Source organism: Vombatus ursinus, unplaced genomic scaffold (genome assembly GCF_900497805.2).
Source record: "Vombatus ursinus unplaced genomic scaffold, bare-nosed wombat genome assembly UNPS02014870.1, whole genome shotgun sequence".
NCBI classification, from domain to species: domain Eukaryota; kingdom Metazoa; phylum Chordata; class Mammalia; order Diprotodontia; family Vombatidae; genus Vombatus; species Vombatus ursinus.
Window position 1 is genome coordinate 8,652,708 of NW_020954648.1, and position 24,611 is coordinate 8,677,318.

General features: G+C 35.7%; 1 protein-coding gene across 2 annotated transcripts in view; it reads left to right on the forward strand.

Annotated features, from left to right (window-relative positions):
• Positions 1-24,611, forward strand: part of TRIM24 (tripartite motif containing 24) — a 106,732-nt gene that overhangs the window by 32,236 nt on the left and 49,885 nt on the right. For both annotated transcript variants that reach the window (XM_027842315.1, XM_027842316.1), the window contains exons 2-3: positions 2,962-3,080; positions 17,708-17,855. In XM_027842315.1, coding sequence (XP_027698116.1) covers positions 2,962-3,080; positions 17,708-17,855 — 267 coding nt within the window. The remainder of the gene's footprint in view (positions 1-2,961; positions 3,081-17,707; positions 17,856-24,611) is intronic.

Consider the following 24,611-nt stretch of genomic DNA (forward strand, 5'->3'; position numbering starts at 1 on the left):
ATTTTGAATTTATTATGAAGTATGCCATAAGATGTTAATCTAAGTTTAATTTCTACCAGTCTTCTGTCTGGGGGGGGGTGTGTGTGTGTGTTATATAAAGTTCTTTCCTAAGTAATTTTGGTTTTTAGGTTTATTCAGCTCTGATTATTGAGTTCTTTCTCATTCTCCTTTCTGTTTTGTTCTACTGATTTATATTCTCCATATACCCCCACTTTGAGACATCTGTTATAATTTTAAAAGAAGAATGGAAAAAGTCAGCTAATTAACCAACATTAAAAGTTATATTATGTGCAACATTCCACAACCATGGTCCTATTTTTTTCATTTATAGAATCAGCCATAATAGCAGTAAATGTTCACACTTTAATCCTTACTAGTTTGATTCTCTTATCATCTTTTCTACTTACCTCCTGTTAATACTTTTTGTTCATGCCAATTATGTTTTGTGCCCCTGATCTTGATTACCACTTTACTTATTAAGATTGTTTCCTTATTATAAGCCAGTTATTCTGAACTTCAGAATTGTTCTACTATGTGCCTCAGAATGTTTCATATCCTTTTATCTACCTAGTTTTTTCCTTCTGCCCTTCTCAAGAAAAATTTGCAATTTTTCCTAGATTTGCAAGTGGGCCTGTAGCCCTATACCTAGAACAATTTTCTTCACACATAATTAGTGCTAAATATGTGCTTGTTGGGGCAGTAGATCGAGTGCTAGACCTGGAATCAGGAAGACTCATGTTCCTGAGTTAAAATTTGTTTTGCTTTTACATAATTTGTTTTTCCCCAGTTACATGTAAAGACAGTTCTAAACGTTGATTTTTTAATATTTCCAAGTTCAGATTTGGCCTGAGACACTTAACTAGCTGTGTGACTCTGGGCAAATCAGGTGACTTGCAAATGATGTTTGCCTCAGTTTCCTCATCTGTAAAATGATCTGGAGAAGGAAATGGGCAAACCACTTAAGTATCTTTGCTAAGATAACCCCAGGTGGGGTCATGAAAAGTCATAAGTGATTGAAAAATGACTGAACAGCAACAAATATGCTTCTTAGCTTGAACTATTTCCTGACTAGAACGTCTTCTCCACAGAAGTTGCTAAGCTTTTTGCCTGATTAAACCCCTACTCCCACCATCTTGGTTGTTTTTCCAGATTGGAAAAGGCTTTATTCCATAGGGAAGGTAGCTAGGTAGCTCTTGGATAGCCCTCGGCCTAGAGTTAGGAAGACCTGAGTTCACATTTGGTCTTAGATGCATAACTAACTAGCTATATCACTATGAGCAAGTCACTTAACTAACTTATTTGCCTGTTTATTCAGTTGTAAAAAAGAGGATAATAGCACACACCTCCCAGGTTTGTTGAATGGTTCTAATGCAACATTTGTGCCTGGCACTATGCTATAGAATGGCACTATATAAATCTTATTTAGTAGTAATATTATTATTATTATTACCACCACCACTGTGGAGCTGAGCTCTTTGCTCATTATTAAATTTCAACTGGGTTGTTGCATTGTATACCCAACCCATAGCACAAAGTGATTTTACCAGATCAAAGCTTTGACCATATGACTCAGTGAACTTCAGGAGTTCCCAATTGCAACTAGTATAACATATAATAACCCTCCTTTGTTAAGCTTTTACAGACATTTACAACCTTTCCCCCAACCTATTTTTCCAGTCTCATTGTACGTTATTCCTTTTCTGCATTCTTTGATCCAGCCAAATTGGTCTTCTCCTTGTTTCTGTGTGACATTCCACCTGTTATCCAGGCCTTTGCACCAGCTGCCCTCATGTCTGAAATATACTCCTCAGCTTCAGCTCATAGAATCTTCTCTTTTCAAAGATGCAGCTCAAATACCACTTCATCCATGGCCTTTCCTGATCATCTTGACTCAAATCATTACACAAGATATTTCATGTCTTTATTTTATATATACATGTACATAGTTATTTTTCCTGTTAGGATATAAGCTTTCATATGTAGGAGTTGTTCAGTCATGGTATTTGTATCCCCAGCATCTAGCACACAATCTCTGGCACATAGTAGGTACTAAATAAATACTTGTTGATTGGTTAATTTGTTCATTACACTGTTCAATTGAGAACAAAATCAATAAATGTATTAAAGCTTGTTTTGTAAATTGGTTACTAGAGATTAACTGTGTATTAATAATAGCTCACATATGTAGTGCTTTACTCAAGTCACTTCTCAGTAGTCCTGTGAGGCAGGTTAAACATTTATTAAGGGCTAGTATCTTATGCATTATGCCAAAAGTCCAAAGTCAAATATCTAGTAAATATTGTAACTAGTATTAGATCCCATGCTCTCTCTTTCTACTGTATCCACACTATATCTCCAATAGAGCCATCTTTTACTAAACTTGGGACATCAGAGATTTTTCATCAAATTTGAATCTCTGTAAATGAGTTCTATTACTACACAATGAAATCTGGGAATGGAAATATTTTTTATGGATTCAGTTACTGTTCATGCTGACAGGAATACCTCCTTTTGAGGGAGAACATTACCGTTTGGCATAGATGCAAGAAATATTTCCAAGGCTACCAAGTATTTATAGCTTTGTTCAGTCAAATATTTGTGTGTTCATTTTATAGTACCCTGTTGCAAACGTGGGGAATGCAAAGAATTTGGGCATACTTGAATAAATGGATCATCATTGTAAAATTGTCTATATAGAAAATGTTAAATCCACAATCTAAAAAGTTGTAACAATTCTTTGCTCTTTGGGTCTAGATTCATAGTATGTGGTAGAGAGATTTGTTAAACATTTAAATATTATGCAATTAATATTTATGCATCATTTAATACATTAAAATGGCTTTCTTGGAAGTGGAAGCAGGTGTGATTTTTTTTTTTTTAAGCTGTAGTATAGTATGAAATTTTCAAATAGCTGGACTCATTTGATATGTATCATAATTGTTATGTTTTGCTTTTTTCCAGTTGGGGTCATTCGTTGTCCAGTTTGCAGCCAAGAATGTGCAGAGAGACACATTATAGATAATTTTTTTGTAAAAGATACTACAGAGGTGCCCAGCAGTACAGTAGAAAAGTCTAATCAGGTGAGTGTTCTATTAAAGGTCAACTCATTTGCAAAATCCATCTGAAAGAATGTTGAGGGGAAAAAAGGTAAGGCAAAATTTTACAGTAAAATAAAAGTAGTTGATTGCAAGCATTTTAGACATCAAAGTGACTGCCTGGTGGCCCCAAAACAGACGTGGTGCATAAAACCTTTGTCAAATAGATTTTCATATAAGAGTAACCCTTATTTTAAACTTAGCTTTTTTGTTGTTCTTCCTGTGACCATGATGCATGAGACCTTAATCCAGCACATGACAGAAATTCACTGGTGAACTTAATATCTCTTCCCAGTGTGATTTTGGTCACCTGTGTTTTTAAAGTTTGACAGCAGTCTTGGTACACTTTGTCATATTGTAAATTCCATTTGATAAGTTCGCAGTCTTGACTTATACACAGAGAGCTGACTCAGGGAAATACTTCCATATCAATAACATTTTTTTCTGTTGATAAAATGTTTCATTCTTCATGGTATTATTTAGTATATACGATGTCCATTACCCATCAATATGTTTTGTTGTTGTTTTTAGAGAATATATTCATGATATCTATGTAGAGACATGTGACTTCTACGTAACCTTAAGGCTTTGGCTTCTCTGGTTTCTCCTGTATTCCTCCCCATTGGCACCTTTTCCCCCACCTTGACAGTGGAGTCATCTAGTGTGAGAGTTTGAATTGGAGAATCTTATCAGGTTCTTAAATGGATTTCATTGATATCTTTTATATTTGCATTGCTAAAGTTTCTCCCAGCATCACTTTCCTTTCCCCGTCCCAGAACTCCATCCCATATAATAAGTAATATTTAAAAAATAAAAGAAGAGAAAAATAATCAGCAGAATCTATCAATACACTGAAAAAGTCTGAAAATATATGCATGAACCACACAACGTTGTTTGGAGCAAGATTGTCTTCTCATCTCTGCTTTGGAGTCGTGCTTGTTCTTTGTAATTCTGCAACATATACTTTTGATCATTTTTTCCATTTACATTGTTTTTAGTCATTATGTATGTTGTTTTGGGAGCTCTACTTAATTTCATTCTGTGTCAGTTCATTTAAGTTTTTATATGTTCCTCTGTATTCATCTTACTCATTTTTTCTTGTACCACCATAATATTCCATTAAATTAATAAACTTTAGTTTGTTAAGCCATTCACTAGTGGAAGAGCATCTGCTTTGTTTCTAGTTTTTTGCTGTCATTAAAAAGTACTTCAATAAATGTTTTTCATGGATCAATGTAGGAAAATTTTTTTCACTTTATTTGCCTAATTCTGGATTGGTTTCCAAAATGTTTGTACTGATTCTCAATTATACTAACAATACAACTATCATCTATCTTCCCACAATTCCACAATATTGATTATTTCTGTCTTAATTTACTGGGAATAAGGTGAAACCTCAGGGTTATTTTGATTTGCATTTTTCATAAAACTGATTGTTTATGTGCTTTGACCACCTATTTCTTAGGGAATGGCTTGTGTGCTCTTGCGTGTGTATTCACACATGTTTTATGGGGGGGTGTACATACTTGTATATGTTGTGTATTTATGTTGGATACCAAACACTTTTTGGAAAAATTTGATTTAAAGATATTTTCCTCATGTATCCACTTCCTTTATTGTAGGTTTGTTAATTATGTTTGTACAGAAGCTTTTCAGTTTCACATAATTGATTTTTCCATTTTATTATACTTGCTTCTGTCTTGTTTGGTTAAAAATACATCTCTTAGGGAAAAAACATTTCATATGGAGGAATAAAAGATTTAAAATCTCAAGGATTATAAAGAAAAAAAAGTAGGAAGGAAGGGAATCTTATCAGTACTAGATAATCAAAATTATTTTAAAATTTACCTGAAAGATGTTAGAACTCTGATCACTGCAGTGAAGAGCCACAAGTTCAAACAAATGAAGAAGCCAGTCTGATTCATCTCTTCCTGGAGAGGTGATAAACTGAAAATACAAAAAGACATACATTTTCAGACATGAATAATGTGGGAATTTATTTTACCAACCTATGTATATATGCATTGAAGGTTTTTGAAGAACAGTTTTGTTTAATGAAGAAGGGCATTTCAGGACAGACAGATTAAATAAAAAGTACCTTATACTTGGAAAAAAAAATTGAAAAGGAAAGAAAATAGCAAAATAATACATTTCCTCTTACCCATTTCTAATTCTTTTTTTTTTAATCGCTTGGTTCTTATGTTTTGGGGTTCATAAGACGTTGTTACTGAGTTGCGTTCTTACTGTCTTTTGTCTGTTCCATTGATCTCTCTTTTTTTAACAAATACCAAATGGTTTTGAGTCTGCTGTTAAAGTTTGAAGGAAGTACTATTCCCTCTTCATTCCTATCATTTTTTTCATTAACTTTTTTCATAGTCTAGGTTTTTGATGTTTTTTTTTTAAATGAATATTCAAATTTTATCAGCCCTCTTAGTTTAATTATTCAGTCTTAAAAGTTCTTGATAAGATTTCTCTACTACTTCATAGTCAGCAACTCATGTTGATGCAAAATCTGCAATTATCTTTGTTGAGTGTCTTTTTTTTCAAATAATTAACATTACTACTGTAATAGTTGATGACCAAGCATTGCATGAAGTAATCTACCTTAGTTTCTTCTTCCCCCCCTTTTTTTGGGGGGGGGTGTGTGAGGGCAATTGGGGTTAAATGACTTGCCCAGGGTCACACAGCTAGTCAGTGTCAAGTGTCGGAGGCCAGATTTGAACTCCGGCCCTCTTGACTCCAGGGTCAGTGCTGTATCCATTGCACCACCTAGTTGACTTTACAGCTTCTTTTAAGAAGAAAATACTTTACACTCCTCCTTTCTTTTTTGGAGTAACTTTGAGCTTTCCTTCCATTTAACTTCCTTTTATTCTCTTCTGGTTTCATTCATAAGAAGAATATAAATACTGATATGATTTAACTCTTCCAACAATATTTCCCACTTGGTCATTGGCCAGTGATTTCACATTTGGATTACCAACAGTTATATTGGAAATTTTTTGATGGGTCAAAAATTGATCATTAGTATCTCTACCCCATTTGTCACTGCTCGGCCACTGTTAACACAGAAGTGGAAGGAGGCTAAAGAAGGCTATTTTTAGTTTTTTGTTTCATGGATTACTGTGGCCAAAATATATTGCATTAAAACATAACCAGCTTCCCTATGGTGTGCCTCTCCCGTAAGGATTTTTAATCTTGTGAAAATGAGCTTCTCTATTTTAAGAGACTTAAAAGGTGGGGAGAGAAAGCACCATGGGTGATTTTTGCAAAATGTTGACAGTGCAGGAATTTTATATTGCTTTAAAAAACCATTTTTATTGATACATTTTATTTTGATACAACAGAACTTCCCAACAAACACCTTCAAAGAACATTGCCCCAAACAATGTGGTTCACTTGTTGTCGATTAGTATTTTCCCCTTAAGCAGCTTTGTATATTTGTTAATAGAGTGGTGCTGTTGTCCTCCATAATATGGTGACTAATTGCTCACCGAACTCCTTTTATGAGACTAATAGTAACAAAAGTAATTGTATAGCTAGGATTTACATAGTCATTTGTATATGGTTTGTAAAGCATTTTGCCTATACAATCTCATTTGATCCTCACAACCACTCTGTGCTGTTAGTATCCACATTTTACAGATGAGGGTCACATAGCTAGTAAGTGACTAGGATAAGATTCAAATTCACTTTAGGAAATTCAGGTCTTCCCTACTAAATACAGGACTCTACTTGCTTATCTACCCTGATTAGAGACATATTCCTGATACTAAAACTTGGGAGAGAGTCAAGGGAACATTATACACAGTAACAGCAATACTTAACAATTATCTAATGCAAAAGACTTAGCTTGACTCATCAAGTCAGGGACCCAAGACAATCCCAAAGAACCTATGGTGAAAAATGTTATTCTCCTCCATAGAGAGAACTGATGAACTCTGGATACAACGTGGCATACATGGAATTATATTTTGTATGACCTCATGTGGAATCAAAATCAAATTGCTTGCCTTCTCAAGGAGGGAGAGAGAGGGGCAGGAAGGAGGAAGATAATTTGGAACTCAAATTTTAAAAAATGATTGCCAAAATTTTTTTTACATGTAATTGGGAAGTATTTAATGAAATATATAAAAGTAACTTAAAAGAAAAAAAGAGTAAGAGGAAAAATAGGCCACTATCACTAATGAATATTCTGGTGCATATGCTATCTCAGTTCTTCAGACAGTGTAGATTGCAGTCCCTATCTCTACCTTTCTTGATTGTGGTTTGTCCATTTCCTCTTTGCCAGATATTGACCAACTGATGTGCCTGGGATCAGCTTCGTTTTCTTTTAATATTACAGTGTAGCTTACATCAGTGAGCCTCTGTGTCTGTGTGTGTGTGTGTGTGTGTGTGTGAATTCATTTTATTTTCAGTTCCAAATTCTTCTGTCTTCCTATACCCAATGAAAAAGGAAGAAAAATGAAATCCATCATAAATATGTATACCTATCCAAATCAAATTCCCATTTTAACCATATTACAAGGTTTGATAAGAGAGAAAAAGAAGAAAATGTGTCCTTTTCCAGAAGTAGAAAGCATTTTTCATCATGAGTCCTTTGGAATTGTGGTTGTTCATTGCATTGATTAGTTCCTAAGTCTTTCAGAATTGATTATCCTTAAAACATTGCTGTGACTGTAGAAATTGTTCTCCTTGTACTGCTCACTTCATTTTGCATCAATACAAGTCCTCCCAGGTTTTTCTAAAACCATTCTGCTCATTATTTCTCATATCACATTATTTTGTCACATTAATAACTTGTTCAGCTGTTCCCAAATCCTTCAATTTCTTATTCTTCACTATGACAAAAAGAGCTTCTGTAAATATGTACATATAGATCCTTTTCTTCTTTCTCTGATGTATCTCTTTGGAGTATTGACCTAGTACTAGTAGTGGTATTTCTTTGTCAAAGGGAATACACTGTTAAATAGCCTTTTGGTCATCGTTTTCAGAATGATTTCACTAGTTCACAGCTCCAGTAGCTCATTAGTATATCTATTTTCCCACACTCCCTCTGTCATTTGTCATTTGCCGTCTTTATCTTTGCCAATCTGATGGATTTGAGATTAAAAAAAAAATCTATCACCCCCCCAACCCATATCTGCTTCCCCTTCTATTTTCCTGTAGGGCAGGATAGATTTCTATACCCCATTGCCTATATATCCTATTTCCCAGTTGCCCGTAAAAACAATTTTTAACATTTGTTTTTAAAATTTGAGTTTCAAATTCTCTCCCTTCCTCCTTGCCTACCCACCCTCATTGAGAAGTCAAGCAATTTGATACAGGTTATACATGTGTAGTCATGCAAAACACTTCCATAATAGTCATTTTGTGAAAAAGCAACTGTATTTCCCTCCATCCTATCCTGCCCCCCTTGTTTATTCTCTCTTTTGACCCTGTCCCTCCTCAAAAGTGTTTGCTTCTGATTACCTCCTCCCCAAATCTGCCCTCCCTTTTATGTTATCCCTTCTGTTGTCGTCTTCCCCGCTATTTTCCTGTAGGATAACATAGATTTCCATACCCAATTGAGTGTGTATGTTATTTCCTCCTTAAGCCAAATCTGATAAGAGTAAGATTTCACTCATTTCCTGTTGCCTCCCCGCTCTTCCCCTCCACTGTAAAAACTTTTCTTTTTCTTGCCTCTTTTATGTGAGATAATTTACCCCATTTTACCTCTGCCTTTCTCCTTCTCCTTCTCCCAGTACATTCCTCTTTCACTCCTTAATTTTCTTTTTTAGATATCATCCCTTCATATTCAACTCATTCATGCCCTTTGTCTATATATAAAATCCCTCCAACTACCCTAATATTGAAAAAGGCCTCATGAGTTACAACTAACATCTTTCCATGTAGGAGTGTAATAAGTCCCTTTTGATTTCTCTTTCCTGTTTACCTTTTTAAGCTTCTCTTGAGTCTTGTATCTGAGAGTCAGATTTTCTCTTCAGCTCCAGTCTTTTCGTCAAGAATGCTTGCAAGTCCTCTATTTCATTGAATGTCCATTTTTGCTAGGTAGGTGATTCTTGGTTTTAATCCTATCTCCTTTGACCTCCAGAAAATCATATTCCAAGCCCTCCAGTCCCTAGTAGAAGCTGCTAAACCTGGTGTCATCCTGATTGTGTTTCCACAATACTTGAATTGTTTCTTTATGACTGCTTGCAATATTTTCTTCTTGACCTGGGAACTCTGGAATTTGACTATAATATTTCTGGAAGTTTTCCTTTGGGAATCTCTTTTAGGAAGTCATCAGTGGATTCTTCTAATTTCCATTTTGCCCTCTGGTTCTAGAATATCAAGGCAGTTTTCCTTGATAATTTCTTGAAAGATGATGTCTAGGCCCTTTTTTTGATCAAGGCGTTTAGCTGGTCTAATAATTTTTAAATTATCTGTCCTGGATCTGTTTTCCATGTCAGTTGTTTTTACAATGAGATATTTCACATTGTCTTCTAATTTTTCATTCTTTTGGTTTTGTTTTACAGTGTCTTGATATCTACAAGTCACTAGCTTCGATTTGTTCCACTCTAATTTTTAAGGAAGTATTTTCCTCAGGAAATCTGAGATATTCCTCAGATCTCTTCCTCAGAGATCCTTTTGGATCTCCTTTTCCATTTGACCAATTCTGCTTTTTAAACCATTCTTCTCCTCTTTGGCATTTTGGACCTCTTTTGCCATTTGCTATTTTTTAGGCCTCCTTTACCAAGCTGTTGACTCTTTTTTTTTTTCCATTATTTTCTTGCTTCACTATCATTTATCTTCCCAATTTTTCCTGTACTTCTCTTCCTTGCTTTTCAAAATCCTTTTTGAGCTCTTCCGTGGCCTGAGACCAATCCATATTTTTCTTAGAGGCTTTGCATGTGGGAACTTTGATATTGTTGTCTTTTTCTGGTTGTATGTTTTGATCTTCTTTGTCACCAAAGAAAGATTCTATAGTCTGAGTTTTTTGCACTGTTTGCTCATGTTCACAGTCAATTACTTGACTTTTAAACCTTTGTTAAGGTAGTACTTTACTTCCAGTGTGGAGAGTGTACTGTCCCAAACTTTGGGGCTTTTGTGTAGCTGTTTTCAGAGATACTTCTAGGGACCTGTAAATTTTCAGTTCTTCCAAGGTGGTATGTTCAAAGAAGAGATGTTTACTCCTTTCCTGGCTTGTGCTCTGGTCTTTGAGTGACTACAAGCACTCTTTTCTGCCTTGGAACTGTGAGGAGGATTCCCTTTCCACCGGGGCCACAAATTCCACCGTGCCAGCATTCCTCCTCGACCCAGCACTGTTACCCAGATCCAAGCACGGCAAAGCAAGAGCACCAGCACCAGCAAAGAGATCCCTGCAATCCCCCTCTGATCAGCCACTCAATTCCCTCACCGTCTGTGGGCCCAGAGAGCTGGAATCAGCTGCTGCTGTCGCCACCCCCACCCCCGAGGTACATCAGGGCTAGGGCCAACTGTCTTTGGTGTTTTGGGGTTAAGAAGTCTGTTAACCACTATAGCTGCTAGTAATTCAGTCCCCTGAGTCCTGCTCAAGGTTCTCTTTGCCTGTGTGGCCCATCCTTAACCGCATTCTCTTCCCAGCCCGACACAACAGACTGTTTCCACCAACCATCAAGGTTGTCTTTGGCTGGAAACTTCTTCCACTCCATCTTAGGAATTTTGCTGCTCTAGAATTTGTTTAGAGTCTTTTTTTACATGTACTTGGAAGGGTTTGGAGGAGAACTCAATCAAGTCAATACTTTTGCTGCACCATCTTTGCTCTGCCCTCTAACTCTTATTCTGGTAAGTTTGATTCAGTACCCTCTATATTTTAGAAATGCTATCTTTATCAGAGAAACTTACTGCAAAGTCTTTTCCCTCCTGTTTTCTGCTTTTCTTATAATTTTAGTTGTATTGGTTTTATTTGTGCAAAACCTTTTTAATTTCATGTAATCAAAATTATCCATTATACTTCCTATGGTCCTGTGTCTCTTAGTCATAAACTCTTCCCTTATCCATATATCTGAAAGAATTTCTTCCATACTTTAATAACTATGCTGTCATTCTAAATGTCTAAATTACACACCTATTTTAAGCTTGTTTTGTACAGTGTGAGATATTGATCTATTCTCAGTTTCTGAGAGACTACTTCCCAGTTTTCCCAACAGTTTTTGTCAAATAGTGAATCAAATCAAAAGTCAAATCTTGCCCCAGCAGATGGGATCTTGGGGTTTATCAAACAGGAGGTTACTGTGCTCATTTGTTGAAGTATATCGTGTATCTAATTTGTTGCATTGATCACTCACTATTAGTATCATTGTTTATAGTATAGTTTGAAATCTTTTACTGTATATTCCTCCTTCGTTCACATTTTTCCCATTTTTTCCCTTGATTTTTTTGTTTCTCACAATGATTTTTTTCTAGCTTTTTAATTTAGTTAACATTGTCAATTTTATTGTATTTGCTTGGCCTATGTACTCATGAGCAATTTCTCCATTTATTTAGGTCAGTGTTTGTGTGAAGAATGTTTTGTAATTATATTCATGTGGTTCCTGTATGGCTATAGTTATTTTAAATGATATTTACTTTTCTTTCTCTTATTGGTAATATACAGAAATTCTGATGACGTGTATTGATTTGTTTTTATCATGTAACTTTGCTGAAGTTGTTAATAGTTTCAGTTGGTTTTTTAGTTGACCTTTGGGGTTATTTTAAGTAAGCCATCATCTGCAAAGAGTGATACTATCTTTCTTTTTTGCTTGTGATTATTCTTTGAATTTCTTTTTCTTGTCTTATTGCTGTCCCTAGCATTTCTAGTACAATATTGAGTAATAATGGTGATAGTGGAAATCCTTGCTTCCTGAACTTTAATCTTATTGGGAAAACTTTTAGCTTCTCCCCATTAGAGATGAAGGTTTCTCTTGGTTTAAGGTAGATATAACTTGTCATTTTAAGGAAAGCTCCAATTATTTTTGTACTTTATTTCTTGTTTTTAAGGTACTACAATTTACTGATAGAATCTTGTTACTGCTTGCCTTGTGATTGCCCTTGTGCTGACTCTCAACTTAAGTTCTTTGTAAAATGTATTTTTAGTTCAGTTATATAGCATCATGTCAAGAACATTAATGTTAAACAGATGGGATTAACCCATCTGGGATGGGTTTTCTGGGATAACCTTAAACTCATTACAAGAATCCAAAAGCCACTTAAAACTAAAAGGCAAAGCATTTTATTCTCCTATTTAATACTAGGCCTGACTCATTGTCTCTTCACTGTATCTCTCCTGTGTCAATCCAGTATCTCTCCAGTATCAGTACTGAAAACTACTTTACACAGCTGTCCAGTCTGTGTTCAGGACAAATAAATGATCATGGATATAATTTAGGAGGCTTTACAGTGTTCCAGAAATTGATGCAAACAGTATGAGAGAACTTAAATATCTTAATTTAGACTCTCTTCTGGACACATGACAGTGACAAACTTTAGCAAGTGGATTACATGTCCTTGTGTTCTACTTTTCTTCATATTATCTCTGCTGTTAAATCATTAAAGGAATATTCAATGATCTTACCACATGCAAAGGAAAACATTATTGGAACCTCTCTGCTGAACCAAATACTTTAACAATAAATATGTGGTCTATTCTAGAATACCATAAGCCAAATTTGTTCTGTCATTCCTTTTCATTTTCTCATTAAAGATATTCTCAGTGTGTCAGTTCTTACAAAAATGTTACAGATATAGGAGAAAGACATTTGAGTTGGTAGGTATCAATATTTCCAAGTTCTCCCTTTTTTTTGTTTTAGGTCCAAGATTTTCCCCACATTTCTTTTACCTTTTCCTCTTTCAGATATGTTAAGAGTATGATACCTCAGTTCCTTTAAAATTATCACCTCCAGTAGAGATTTTTGTAATATACCTGGTTCAGTCTAGCTGCTTTCTTTCCACTCCTTGGTTTTCTTCAGTGTCACTTCCATTTCCTTATGCAGACCATGTAGGACTGTAATTTTTATTGTTCAGATGTGGCAGCACTGCCATTATTGATGCCCCTCCCCCAAAAGTTAGAAAAATCTTAACACATTTTCTTGATTTCATCTGTTGGCTTTCTCATTCTTTTAACCTTAAGTGTCCGTCAGATACATCACTTAGTTTGGTCTTTCATCAAGTGTTTTTTTTTTCCTCTGTTACTTTTCTTTGTTTTATCAGGTGACATTGATCATAATCTCCCACAAACCTTCAGCATAAGTTGTTGTTGTTTTGTTTTTTGTTTTTGTTTTTTTTGTTGAGACAATCAGGGTTAAGTGACCTGCCCAGGGTCACACAGCTAGTAAGTGTCAAGTGTCCGAGACCAAATTTGAACTCGGGTCCTCCTGACTTCAAGACTGGAGCTCAGTCCACTGCACAACCTAGGTGCCCCATATTATTTCATCAATCTTCACAACACCTGTGTTTGTTAGGTGCTATTATTACCTGAGACAGAGACATTGAGTGCCTTTTCCAGGGTCAGACAGCTCGTAAGTATCTGAGGCTTTGAACCTGTATCTTCCTAACTCCAAGGCTAGTACTCTATCCACTGTGCTACTTAGCTGCCCTCGCTAAAAATTTTTGCAACTTTTGCAGGTTTTATACTCTATGCTGCTGATTGCCATATACTTCTTTTTGGGAGGTAATTGGGGTTGTTACTTGCCTAGGATCACACAGCTAGGAAGTTTCTGAGGCCTGATTTGTACTCAGGAAGATGTCTTGACTTCAGGCCAAGCACTCTATCACTGTTTCACTTAGCTGCCCATTTGCCATGTACTTCTGAATGGCAGGGACTCATGTGTTTGCTAAGGCAAGATTTAAAGTCTTGGTCTCATTAGGGTATATTGGTTTTCATTATTTATAACAATTTTACAAATAAGTTTAATCCTATTCCTTCATCTAGTTCTTTTTTTTTTTTTTTATTTTTGCCATCAGCAAGCTTTTAGATAGGTCATTTTCTTGTTGTATCCTACTTCTCCCATTTTACCCTTCTAGTTTGATAATTGATTTTAATCTTTGTCTTAACAATTCAGTGGTCTGATTGTATACACGTAGTTGCCCTAGATACAGACATTTGTTTCAGAAAGTACTCTCATCATGTTATGTGGCTTCTTTTCACTAAAATATCATCAGTTTAATTGGGATGTCACTTCGTAAAAATAATCAACTACTAGAACATCAGAGGCTTATAGGCCTAGAAAGCATCTCAGTCAGTGAACATTTGAGAGAGAGCAAGAACACCACCAGCTTACAATTGAAACAATTTAAGTTACTGTCTTACGGTGGAGGAAACTAGGATTGCCTCAGAAGCATGAAAAGAAAACACTTGATGAAAAAAAGTATAAAGGGGACTTGGCTCAGCAAAATGGCTTTGAACACATTTTAAGATAGTACTTGTAGCACAGCAAAAATAGAAAAGACTTTTAAATTTTGGTCTTTTTTTTTTAAATAATGATCATTTTTCACCTGTTGTAACACAGGAGGTATCCCATTTAGATTTTTCATATCCTTCTGTTGTTTACTTAAGGAATGGAAAGGCACTGGAGAGGAAAAAGGATGGGATAAGTAGCATTACTAGACCGAGTAGACACAGAAGCCCTCTGCTGTAGGCAGTTTTTTAACATTTGCAGACCTCCTTTGTTCACACATTATTACATAGTATCTCTTGAAGAGATGAATGAGAGGATAGGCCCACAATGAAAGAGTGGTACAGAATGTGGCTTAGTTGCCTGCCTTTAGGAAGTTGCACAGTTATTTTAGAGGTTTCAAGTTACACCTTGAAACACATGCTTTTCCGATTAACGTCAGTGTTCTTTCAGTGTTGGTGTATGAATGTGAGTCACAGTAACTGAATAATTCAAGTTGAGGGTCACCCAAGAGGGCAATCATGAACTCCAAGTGTATGTGAGAAGGCTGCAAATGTTAGCGACCAGGAACTTTTTGAGAGAAACTATGTTATTCAAGAGGTTTATGATCAGAAAAGAAGGTGGGGCTAGTCATATGGTAAGAGTGAAAGATAACCAGTGGATAGTCAATGTGCTTGTTCCCCCGGCATCTATACAGTGTCAAGAGAATGAGTGAGGTCCCTAGCACCTTAGCTGGGGACCCCCTATGGAGGATAAAAAGGATGATGTGGACAAGTCACACACTATAAGAGGGCAGGGTTAGGTTACAGGCTACAGTCTTAAGGGAATACCTGTATCAGTAACAGTATAAAACTTTTAAAGAAGATTTAATTTTGACTTCTATCATGCAGGCACTCCGCAATTCTTTGCGTTTTACATGATGCTGATATATTGTGGCATGGGATTGACCTCAGGTTCTCAAAAAGCTATGTGCAATGAACTGCAAGCTTGGCAGATTCTACCAGAAGTCAAAAAGACTTCAAGGGCAAGCCCTGCAATTGACTTTTTCTGTCACCCAAAGACCAACTAAGTGAAGTCTGTTATCTGTTAAGTGGTTGTCACTTCTCTCTTATGCTTAATATCACCGGGGGTGAGAGGGTTGGTGTATGTTCAGTGTACCTAGTATTTAATAAGGTGGTGTGGTAGAAAAAGAAGAGCACTGGGCCTGGAGCTTAGAGTACTTGGTTTCCAACTCTGGATGTGCTGCATGGCACTTGTATGACCTTGGGCCAGTCCATAACAATTCTGGGTCTCCCTTTACTCCTTAGTAGAATGAGTGAATTGGACTAGATGACCTTCCAAGTTGTCTTTCAAATCTTAATCTGTGATCTTAGAATTTAACAACTTTTGACTTTAGGCAAGGCTCTTATTCTCTTTGGCTTTATGAAATAACAGATCCGTTAGCTATTGAATTATGGCATGTGATAATATTGAGTTGTTAATATACAATGGAGAGAATCTTGGTTTTGCAGTCACAGGACCTGGTTTCAAATTCTGGCTTTGCTGCTTTAGCTGTCTGACATTTGGATGTAACTCTTTCTCAGAGTTAGTTTCCTCATCCACAAAGGTAGGGGATAGGTTAAATGACCACTGAAGGCTTTCAGTTCTAAACCTGTGTTTGTATGATTAAATAGATCTCTGGAGAACTTAGTTTGGTATTTTATTTGTAGGAGTTTCTTAATGAAGAAGAGATTGAAGGCTTTAGAATATATTGTTAGAGGATGTCTACTTGAAATCATGAAGGACAGTCCCCTTTGTGCCCAATCTTCATATTTATTGAAGTGAATTCTTGTGGAGTAAAGCTGGCAAGTTGCCAGTGATAAGACTATAAGTAAGAAATGTTTAGAATTCAAAAATTAAGTAACTGATGTTTACACAGCATGAACTCATATTAGATAGTTAATACAGAAACTAAAACTAAATTGAAGAAGAGATGCCAGTCTATTGGTAAAGGGTATTTCTGCATAGGGAATCCTCCACTCGAAGTTCTTGGTGTTTTTTTTTTTTTTTAAATTAGCGTCTATAGGAGGATGCCAAAGCTTTACTTGAATAGTACTGGAAAAAATGGAAATTTAGTAAAGTAACTTGAGCCCACTTAAAGGGTGATTCATGAGATAAGCAATATATAAAACTGAAAATTAGGGAGGGAAGCAGTTTTTGTTTTCTTTTTTTAAAATTATTTTATTCATTTTAAAATATTTTTCAAAATGAAAATATTTAAATAAAATTTAATTATTTTTTATTAATTTATTTTTATTTTTAACATTCACTTCCATGAGTTTAAAATTTTCTTCCGCTCCCTGCCCTTCCCAGTACAACGTTCAATCTGATATAGGCTCCTCATATACAGTCCCACTAAACATGTTTTTACATCAGTCATGTTGTAAAGAAGAACCAGGACCAATAGGAGGAACGACAAGAAAGAAGAAACAAAACAAAACAGAAGAAAAATAAAGAGCAAATAGTATGCTTCGATCTGCATTCAAACTCCATAGTTCTTTCTCTGGATGTGGGTAGCATTTTCCATCTCATGATGGAAATGGAGATGTCTTAGATATTTGCATTGCTGAGATGAGCTAAGTCTATCAAAGTTTTTGTTTTTTCAAAATCAAATAATTAGCAAATCTAATTAAAAAAGATGGCCGTAGCATATCCTAATGGATAAAGTACTGGCTTTGGGATTCAAGAAGGACCTAGGTTCATTTTTTTAGCCTCTAGTAACATACTGGCAGTCTCATCCAGGGCAAGTTACTTATTCCCCATTGTAGTTCTCTTTAAGTTGCTGGTTAAACACAGTTCTCTGGAGGAAGATTCTCCCTATAAAATAAGTCACAAGTTCTATTTTTTTTTTTAAATTAGAGAAAATATATATGGCTGAACCAATTCCTAATGTTTTCTACTTCATTATCATCCTTCCAGAGGAAAATGAAACAGAATATTTTACTAATATTTCTACTTAAAAATATAGTTATATTTTCTCTTTAATATAATTAGTAAAAAAGCAAAGTATTAATGTGATATTTAATCTTTGCAACTGCCGTTGAAATGTGGATTGATAGTGTCAGGTGATGATAGCATTTATTTGGTATTATTGCCATGAACATTTACAGCTCATTAGGGATTGTCCTTTCATTTTTCTCAAATAACCATCTTCTGTATTCCATTTATTTTTTTAAAAACTAGGTTTGCACAAGCTGTGAAGACAATGCAGAAGCAAATGGTTTTTGTGTAGAGTGTGTTGAATGGCTCTGCAAGACTTGTATCAGAGCTCATCAGAGAGTAAAATTCACAAAGGACCATACTGTCAGACAGAAAGAGGAAGTATCTCCAGGTAAACCTAGTGTTTCAAGTTTTAATTTCATATTTCTTATCAAACGCATGTAATTCTGAGTTCCATACATTAAAAGGCCCTTGTCCTCAAAGTGCTTCTTCTTTATTAGAAATTTAATAGAAGGTAAACATAGAACCTCTCCCCCCAGCATCTTTTTCTTTTCTACACATATAAGATGCATAGACAGCAATTTCAAGAGGTGTGTTTTTAGAACCTGTTTCTGTACTCACTGTAATAGTCTTATTTATATGTATTGCAGTTGGGTTGATTTGAGAGTGTACATGAAAAACAACACTCTGCATTTTAGATAGTTTCTTAGAGACAATGTTAGTTCAAGCTTTTGGGCACTGTTTATCAAATAATTTCCATTATTTTACTCAAGTAATTTCCATTTCCATTTTATATTATTAATGAAAAGTTTCAGTGCAAACTTTATCGTTAAGTATAAGTTTTGGTTTTTTTTTTTAATTTAAGTTGTGTGTAGTTCAAAGATTTTTTAAGTCAGTTGGGATGAAATGACTTGCCCAGGGTCACACAGCTAGTAAGTGTCAAGTGTTTGGTCCGAGGTCAGATTTGAACTCAGGTCCTCCTGGCTTCAGGGCCGGTGCTCTATGCACTGCGCCACCTAGCTGCCCCTGTAGTTCAAATTTTTAGCTTTCAGTTCTTAAATGAGATAGTAATGTCTGAGTACCCTTGGATAAAAATTGCTGAAACCAATCAGGGCCCCACCCCTCCCCTTTTAAAACTATGTCTCCCCATTGTGAAAGTACAGGGGCTATTTAAAGGCCCAATACCAGTACAGACTGGCATAGGAGCTTTTACCTCCTCCATTTCTGACACAAACCAGTTTATCCTTCCTGAAACAACATGGTGGCCTCCCCCTCCTGGGCACTTAACTGTGTTGATGCTGGACCTAATGAGGACACCTGCATAGCTCACTCTACCTCAGAACTCACAAGCTCAAGAGACCCATCTGTTTAGTGGCTGGCATTACAGGTATGCACTGTGGTGTCCAACCAATTACTCCCTCTTAACTATTTCCCTTTAAATTTGGTGAGAAAGTGGGGTTGGGTGGAAAAGATATTTATTTTAATTGAATTAAATAGATTTTCTGCTCTTAGTTTGGTCACCTTCAAGGAATCATTCCTTCTAATCTACAAAGATTCATTAGGTCTCTGATTCAAGGAAGACTGTGGCTTTCAGACTATGACACTATACTAGTATTACTTAATATTTTTATAACAAAACAAACCCTTTTCCACAAGAAGCAGCATTTCTGTGTGTGGAGTGCTGAACTTGAAGTCCAGAAGACCTGAATTCAAAATTTGCTTTTGATACTTAGTAGCCTTGGAATCAGGAGAAAGTGATCTAACCACCGTAAAACTCAGCTTTCTCACCTGGAAAAATCCAAGACCTTAATGGATTGTTGTGAGGCTCAAATAAGATAATAACTAGGCATTGAGTAGGATAATGTTTGGAGCTTGAAGGGACTTTAGGGGTCATCTGATCTGAGCTTCTCATGTTACACATGAGGAACTGAGACACAAAGGGGTCAAGTGACTACCCAGGGTCACACATCTAGTAAGTGTCAGAGATACCATTTGAAACCAGGTTTTCCTAACATTCAAAGTCCAGTACTCTGTCAGCTACACAGAAGGGCAAAGATTTATGGCTTTTAAATAAAATTTCTTAAAAGTAATCGTCATAAGTGTATAAAAAATTTTCAAATGATAAAAAAAAAATCTTAAAATTGTTATAAAAATAGCTACATCTCACTTATACTGGTATCATAAGAATATTCTACTTTTGAAATAGCTGAATTCTGACCATATAGACACTAAACCTTTTCATAGTTTTGGCATTTTTATGTCTACAAATGATTTATAGGGGAAGATTGACTGTTTGCTATTGTACCCTCTGGCTGCCATCCCATCCTTCTAATCTTTTATCCCCAAATTTCTTGATGTGTGGGGTCTGTGTCTATTGTGCTTCCATTTTACTTAACTCTTTGTATTCTGGCTTTTACCTTTGAAAATTGTTCTAAAGGTACACTCTCAAATCTAATATTGTTACCACTTTCAGTTGTTAGGTAGATGTGGTGACTGTGGCTTTTGTCCGCAAAAACCTAAGAAAATTGTTCTCAAATGAGTGGACCAATCATAGATCCTGCTTTCTCTGGAACTGATAAAACCCTCTCATTTCTCTCTTCTGATTAGTCCTGTTATATACTGAAGAATCTTTCTTTTATAGTTGGGTAGGGTTATTTAAATCCTGATGAAAGTTGGGCAAAACTGTTTTTCAATAATCCTTCATGTATTACCAAGGGATACCATGGGAGGTTATGAAGAAGAGGATGGAGAATTGGTGTATCACTGGCCATATCTCTGTTTATTTTGTTGTTATGTGGTGTTTTCCTTATCCAGGATCTTGAACCTCCCCTTTTAGCCTCAGAACATAGTGGGGTACCCCCTCATTTGCAGCATTTCAGCAAAGTTCCTCTACACCAACAGCCATATCCATCATACTCTATCCTCTCTCTTTTCTCTATTCTCCTGCTTAAGAATCCTATACCATCTTTTAGATCATTTACTTTCACGCATTGTTAATTTTGTGCTTCAGCATAGAGGTACTTTTGGGTTCTCAAAATGTATTTGTTCTGTGTATATTTTTATATACAGAATATGTGCATGTCTTATCACTCATTGGGCTATGAATTCCTTGAGAAGCGGGAATGTTTAACTTTTTGTTTTTGTATCCTTGTAGTATAGCATAGCATCTGGCACATAGTCGACACTTAATAAATCCTTGTTGATATTATTAATTTGCCACTTTGCAAAGGGTTCTTTGTCTACATAATCCCTATATCTGTCCTATGTTATATAAGTAATGGGCATGTGAAGTGATCTCTATATAAATCTTTCAGTTAGCAAACATTTATTAAATGCCTACTATGTGCCAGGTACTCTTTTTGCTCTGAGAATATAAAGACAGAAATCAATCAGCAAGGTGCTCACATAAAAATATATACCAAATAAAATGGGACAAGGGGCTCAAGAAGGCTTCATGTAGAAAGGTTATGCTTATTCTGAGGCCCAAATGACTCCAGGGATTCTCAGTTTGGAGATGAGGGAAGAGTGCAATAATACTAGGTCAGATTCCTTACCATCTTTGTTTTGGGCAGCTCGATGGGCACATGCAGGAATCAATAAGCTTTACTGTTGCTAAAGTAGGATATGAACATCAAGTTAGTCAGCAGCTACATAACAGGGAGAAGGTGCAAGCAATACATATATAATGGGAAACAGAAGCTAACATAAAACTACTGTTTCAAACAAAGATTTATTGCCACTCAGTCTGTCAATGGCTAAATGCATACTGCTTTCAGTCATAATAAAGGGACCATTGCATTTACCATAATGATAATTTCACCATTTTCAAAGGTAGAGGAAACAGCCAGTGAAATTGTTATTCTACACTTAATGCTGACTAATATGTAAAATGATAGAAGCAGAAATCGAAAGGTTTCACCCTTCACCTACCAGATCAGAAAAGGTGATAAAAGTCAACATTGGCACTTGTGAAAATTCAGGCACACTAATCCACACTGTAAATAAAAATGATAGTAAACTTGATGTGATGAAGGGATATGGTTATATCATCCTTATTGAAGTCATAATTTTTAAAGAAATGTATCTGAAATGTGCCAACAATTTGGGAAGAACAAATTTCAAAGCATTAGGCGTGGAAGCTCAAGAAAAAAAGGAAGAGTTGTCTGAAGACAGCAGTTTCATAGGGACCACAGATCCAGCTGAAACTTTTTTATTTTTGGGGGCTTCTTTAAAATGAGGAAAAGCATTTTGACCGCCTGCCCGTTCTTCACCCCCTAAAAAAACCCTTACATAGTATATAATAATAGCTATCATTTATATTGAGCTTTATTATTGGCAAAGTGACTTTACATGTGTTAATCTCATTTAGGGACAGCTAAAAGGTACAGTGGATGGAGTTGCTTGACCCTGTGTTGTATTCAGGAATATTTGAGTTTAAATTCAACCTCAGATACTTACTAGCTGGGTAATCTTACTAGTGGTGTGCAAAGCAAGTCACTTTACCTTTTTCTGTTTTAGTCTTCTCATCTTTAAGATGGAAATGATAGCATGTACCTCTCAAGGTTACTGTGAGGATAAAATGAGGTAATATTTATAAAATATTATTCAAAGTGCCTAGCACATTATAGATGCTAAGTTAATGCATATTTCCTTCCTTCCTGTGTTCATTTAATATAACAACCAAGTGAGATAAGTACTATCATTCCCATTTTACTGATGAGGAAGCTGAGTTTGAGAAGTTAATTGGCTCAGCCAAGGTCAAACAGCTAGTGTCTAAGGCAGGATTGCAATTCATAGATAGGTAGATTGTTAAGATGTGGATAATACAAATATAAATGTATATATTATGATAGGCATTTTATATATAATCTGATACCACATCAAGAGACTCTCCATTATGTCACCTAATTGCCTAGTACATTCACAAAAAGACAATAAATATGTGATCTTTTCAGGATTTAGTTTACTCTGTTTTTCCTACCTAAATTTAAGGAACCATCCTTTGTAACTAAGAAATTTTTTAAATGGGAGGAAAATTAAACATCTGCGGAGTTTGACATGTGCAATATTTCACACTCAACAGTGTGCTATATCTGATCTGTCTCACACATGGAAGCTTGTATATTTTTCTTCAGAGCTGTGCTTTGATCATTATAATTTCAGTATTCATTCTTTTGTTTGTATTGTTGCAGCCTTTGTGTATATTATTTCTTTTTGCTTAATTTGCATCAGTTTGTGCAGGTCTTCTTATACTTCTCTTATGTTTTTCATTTCTTATGTTCTTATTAAATTCATGAGCCTTAATTAGTTTAGACATTCCCCAGTCAGTGGGTATCTATTTTGTTTCTGCACAAAGAGCTGCTAGAAACAGTGTTTTATTTCTTTGATCTCTTTTGAGTGTATTCTCAGCAGCTGACCCATTTAGTAACTTATCATAAATCCAAATTCTCTCCAGAATTGTTGGGCAGTTAACAGCCCTGCCAGCAGTGTTAATATGTTCATCTTTCTACAGCCTCTTCAAAATCACCTGTTTCAGTCTACTGTCATCCTTGCTAATTGGGGATGGGGTGAAACCTAGGTGTTTAATAAATGTTTATTCTGTTAGTAAATACCTGTGTGCTGGGCACTGTGCTAAGAGCTGGGAATACAAATATGAAGGATAGTCCTTCCCCTCAAGTAGCTGTGTAAGGGGGGAATATGAGACACAAAAAGAAGCTGAAAAGTTGGGGATTGAGCTGACTGCTAGGCAAGGTAACCAATATAGGGGCATGGTGGAAAAACCAGAGAAGTCCTAAATTTTTATCTTTTGTGATCATTTCTGTAACTATTTCATCCTCATTTTATCCTCATCCGTAATTGGGTGCTTGATCTGGGTTAGTTTATGTATATGTTAATAATAGCAACATAGAACATTTATGGTGCCTACTATGTGCCAGATCCTCTACTAAGTTTTGTGATTGCATTTTTTTTTTAATTTTATTGATATCTTTTGTTTTACATAACTCTAATTTTTATTAATATGCTGCCTCTCTTTTGTTGAACTCTTCAAGATTTGCCTGATGCAAAGTAAATCTTGTTCCAGGTTCTCACTTCTAATGTGAATGTCTTATCTGTATTTTTTTATCTTTTAATATTTTGTTTTTCCCCAGTTACATGTAAAAGCAATTTTTTACATACATTTCAATAATTTTAATTCCAAATTCTCTCCTTTCCTCCCTTCCCTCCTCACCCTGCCCCCATTGAGAAAGCAAGGAAATTGATGTAGGTTATACATGTGTAGTCATGCAAAACATTTCCATAATAGTCATGTTGTGAAAGAAAACATAAAAAAGAAAAAAACTCAAAAATAAAGTAAAAAAAGTGTGCTTCAGTCTGCATTCATTCTCTGGGGGGTGGATAGCATTTTTCATTGTAAGTCCTTCAGAGTGGTCTTGGATCTTTGTATTGCTGAGAATAGCTAAGTCATTCACAGCTGATCATCTTAAAACATTGCTGTTTCTTTGTATATATTACATTTCACTTTGCATCAGCTCATCTAAGTCTTTCCTGGTTTTTCTGAGAGCATTTTGCTCATCATTTCTTATAGCACAGTAACCTTCTGTCATAATCACATAGCACAATTTGTTCAGCCATGCCCATGTTGATGGGCATTTTCCAGTTCTTTGCCCCCAGAAAAGAGCTGCTAAAAATATTTTTCTTACATATTAGTCCTTTTCTTTTTTGTTTTTTAACTTTTTTTGAATACAGACCTAGTAGTGGTATTGCTAGGTCAGAGGGTGTGCATTGGTTCTAATCGTTCTTTACAACATGACTAATGTGAAAATATGTTTAATATGAACTTATTTTAGAGCCTATATCAGATTGCACACTGTCTTGGGGAGAAGAGACGGAGGGGGAGAAAATTTAGAACAAAATCTCAAAGAAGTGAATGTTAAACCAAAAACAAATTAATTAATAAAAAATGTATCTCTCCATACCATTTCTGTCCTGTTTATTCTATTCACTCTCTCCTTTCACCCTGTCCCTCCTCAAAAGTGTTTGCTTTTGACTACCTCCTCCCCCAGTCTGCCCTCCATTCTCTCTGTCTCTGTCTCTGTCTCTCTCTCTGTCTCTCTCTGTCAGTCACACACACACACACACACACACA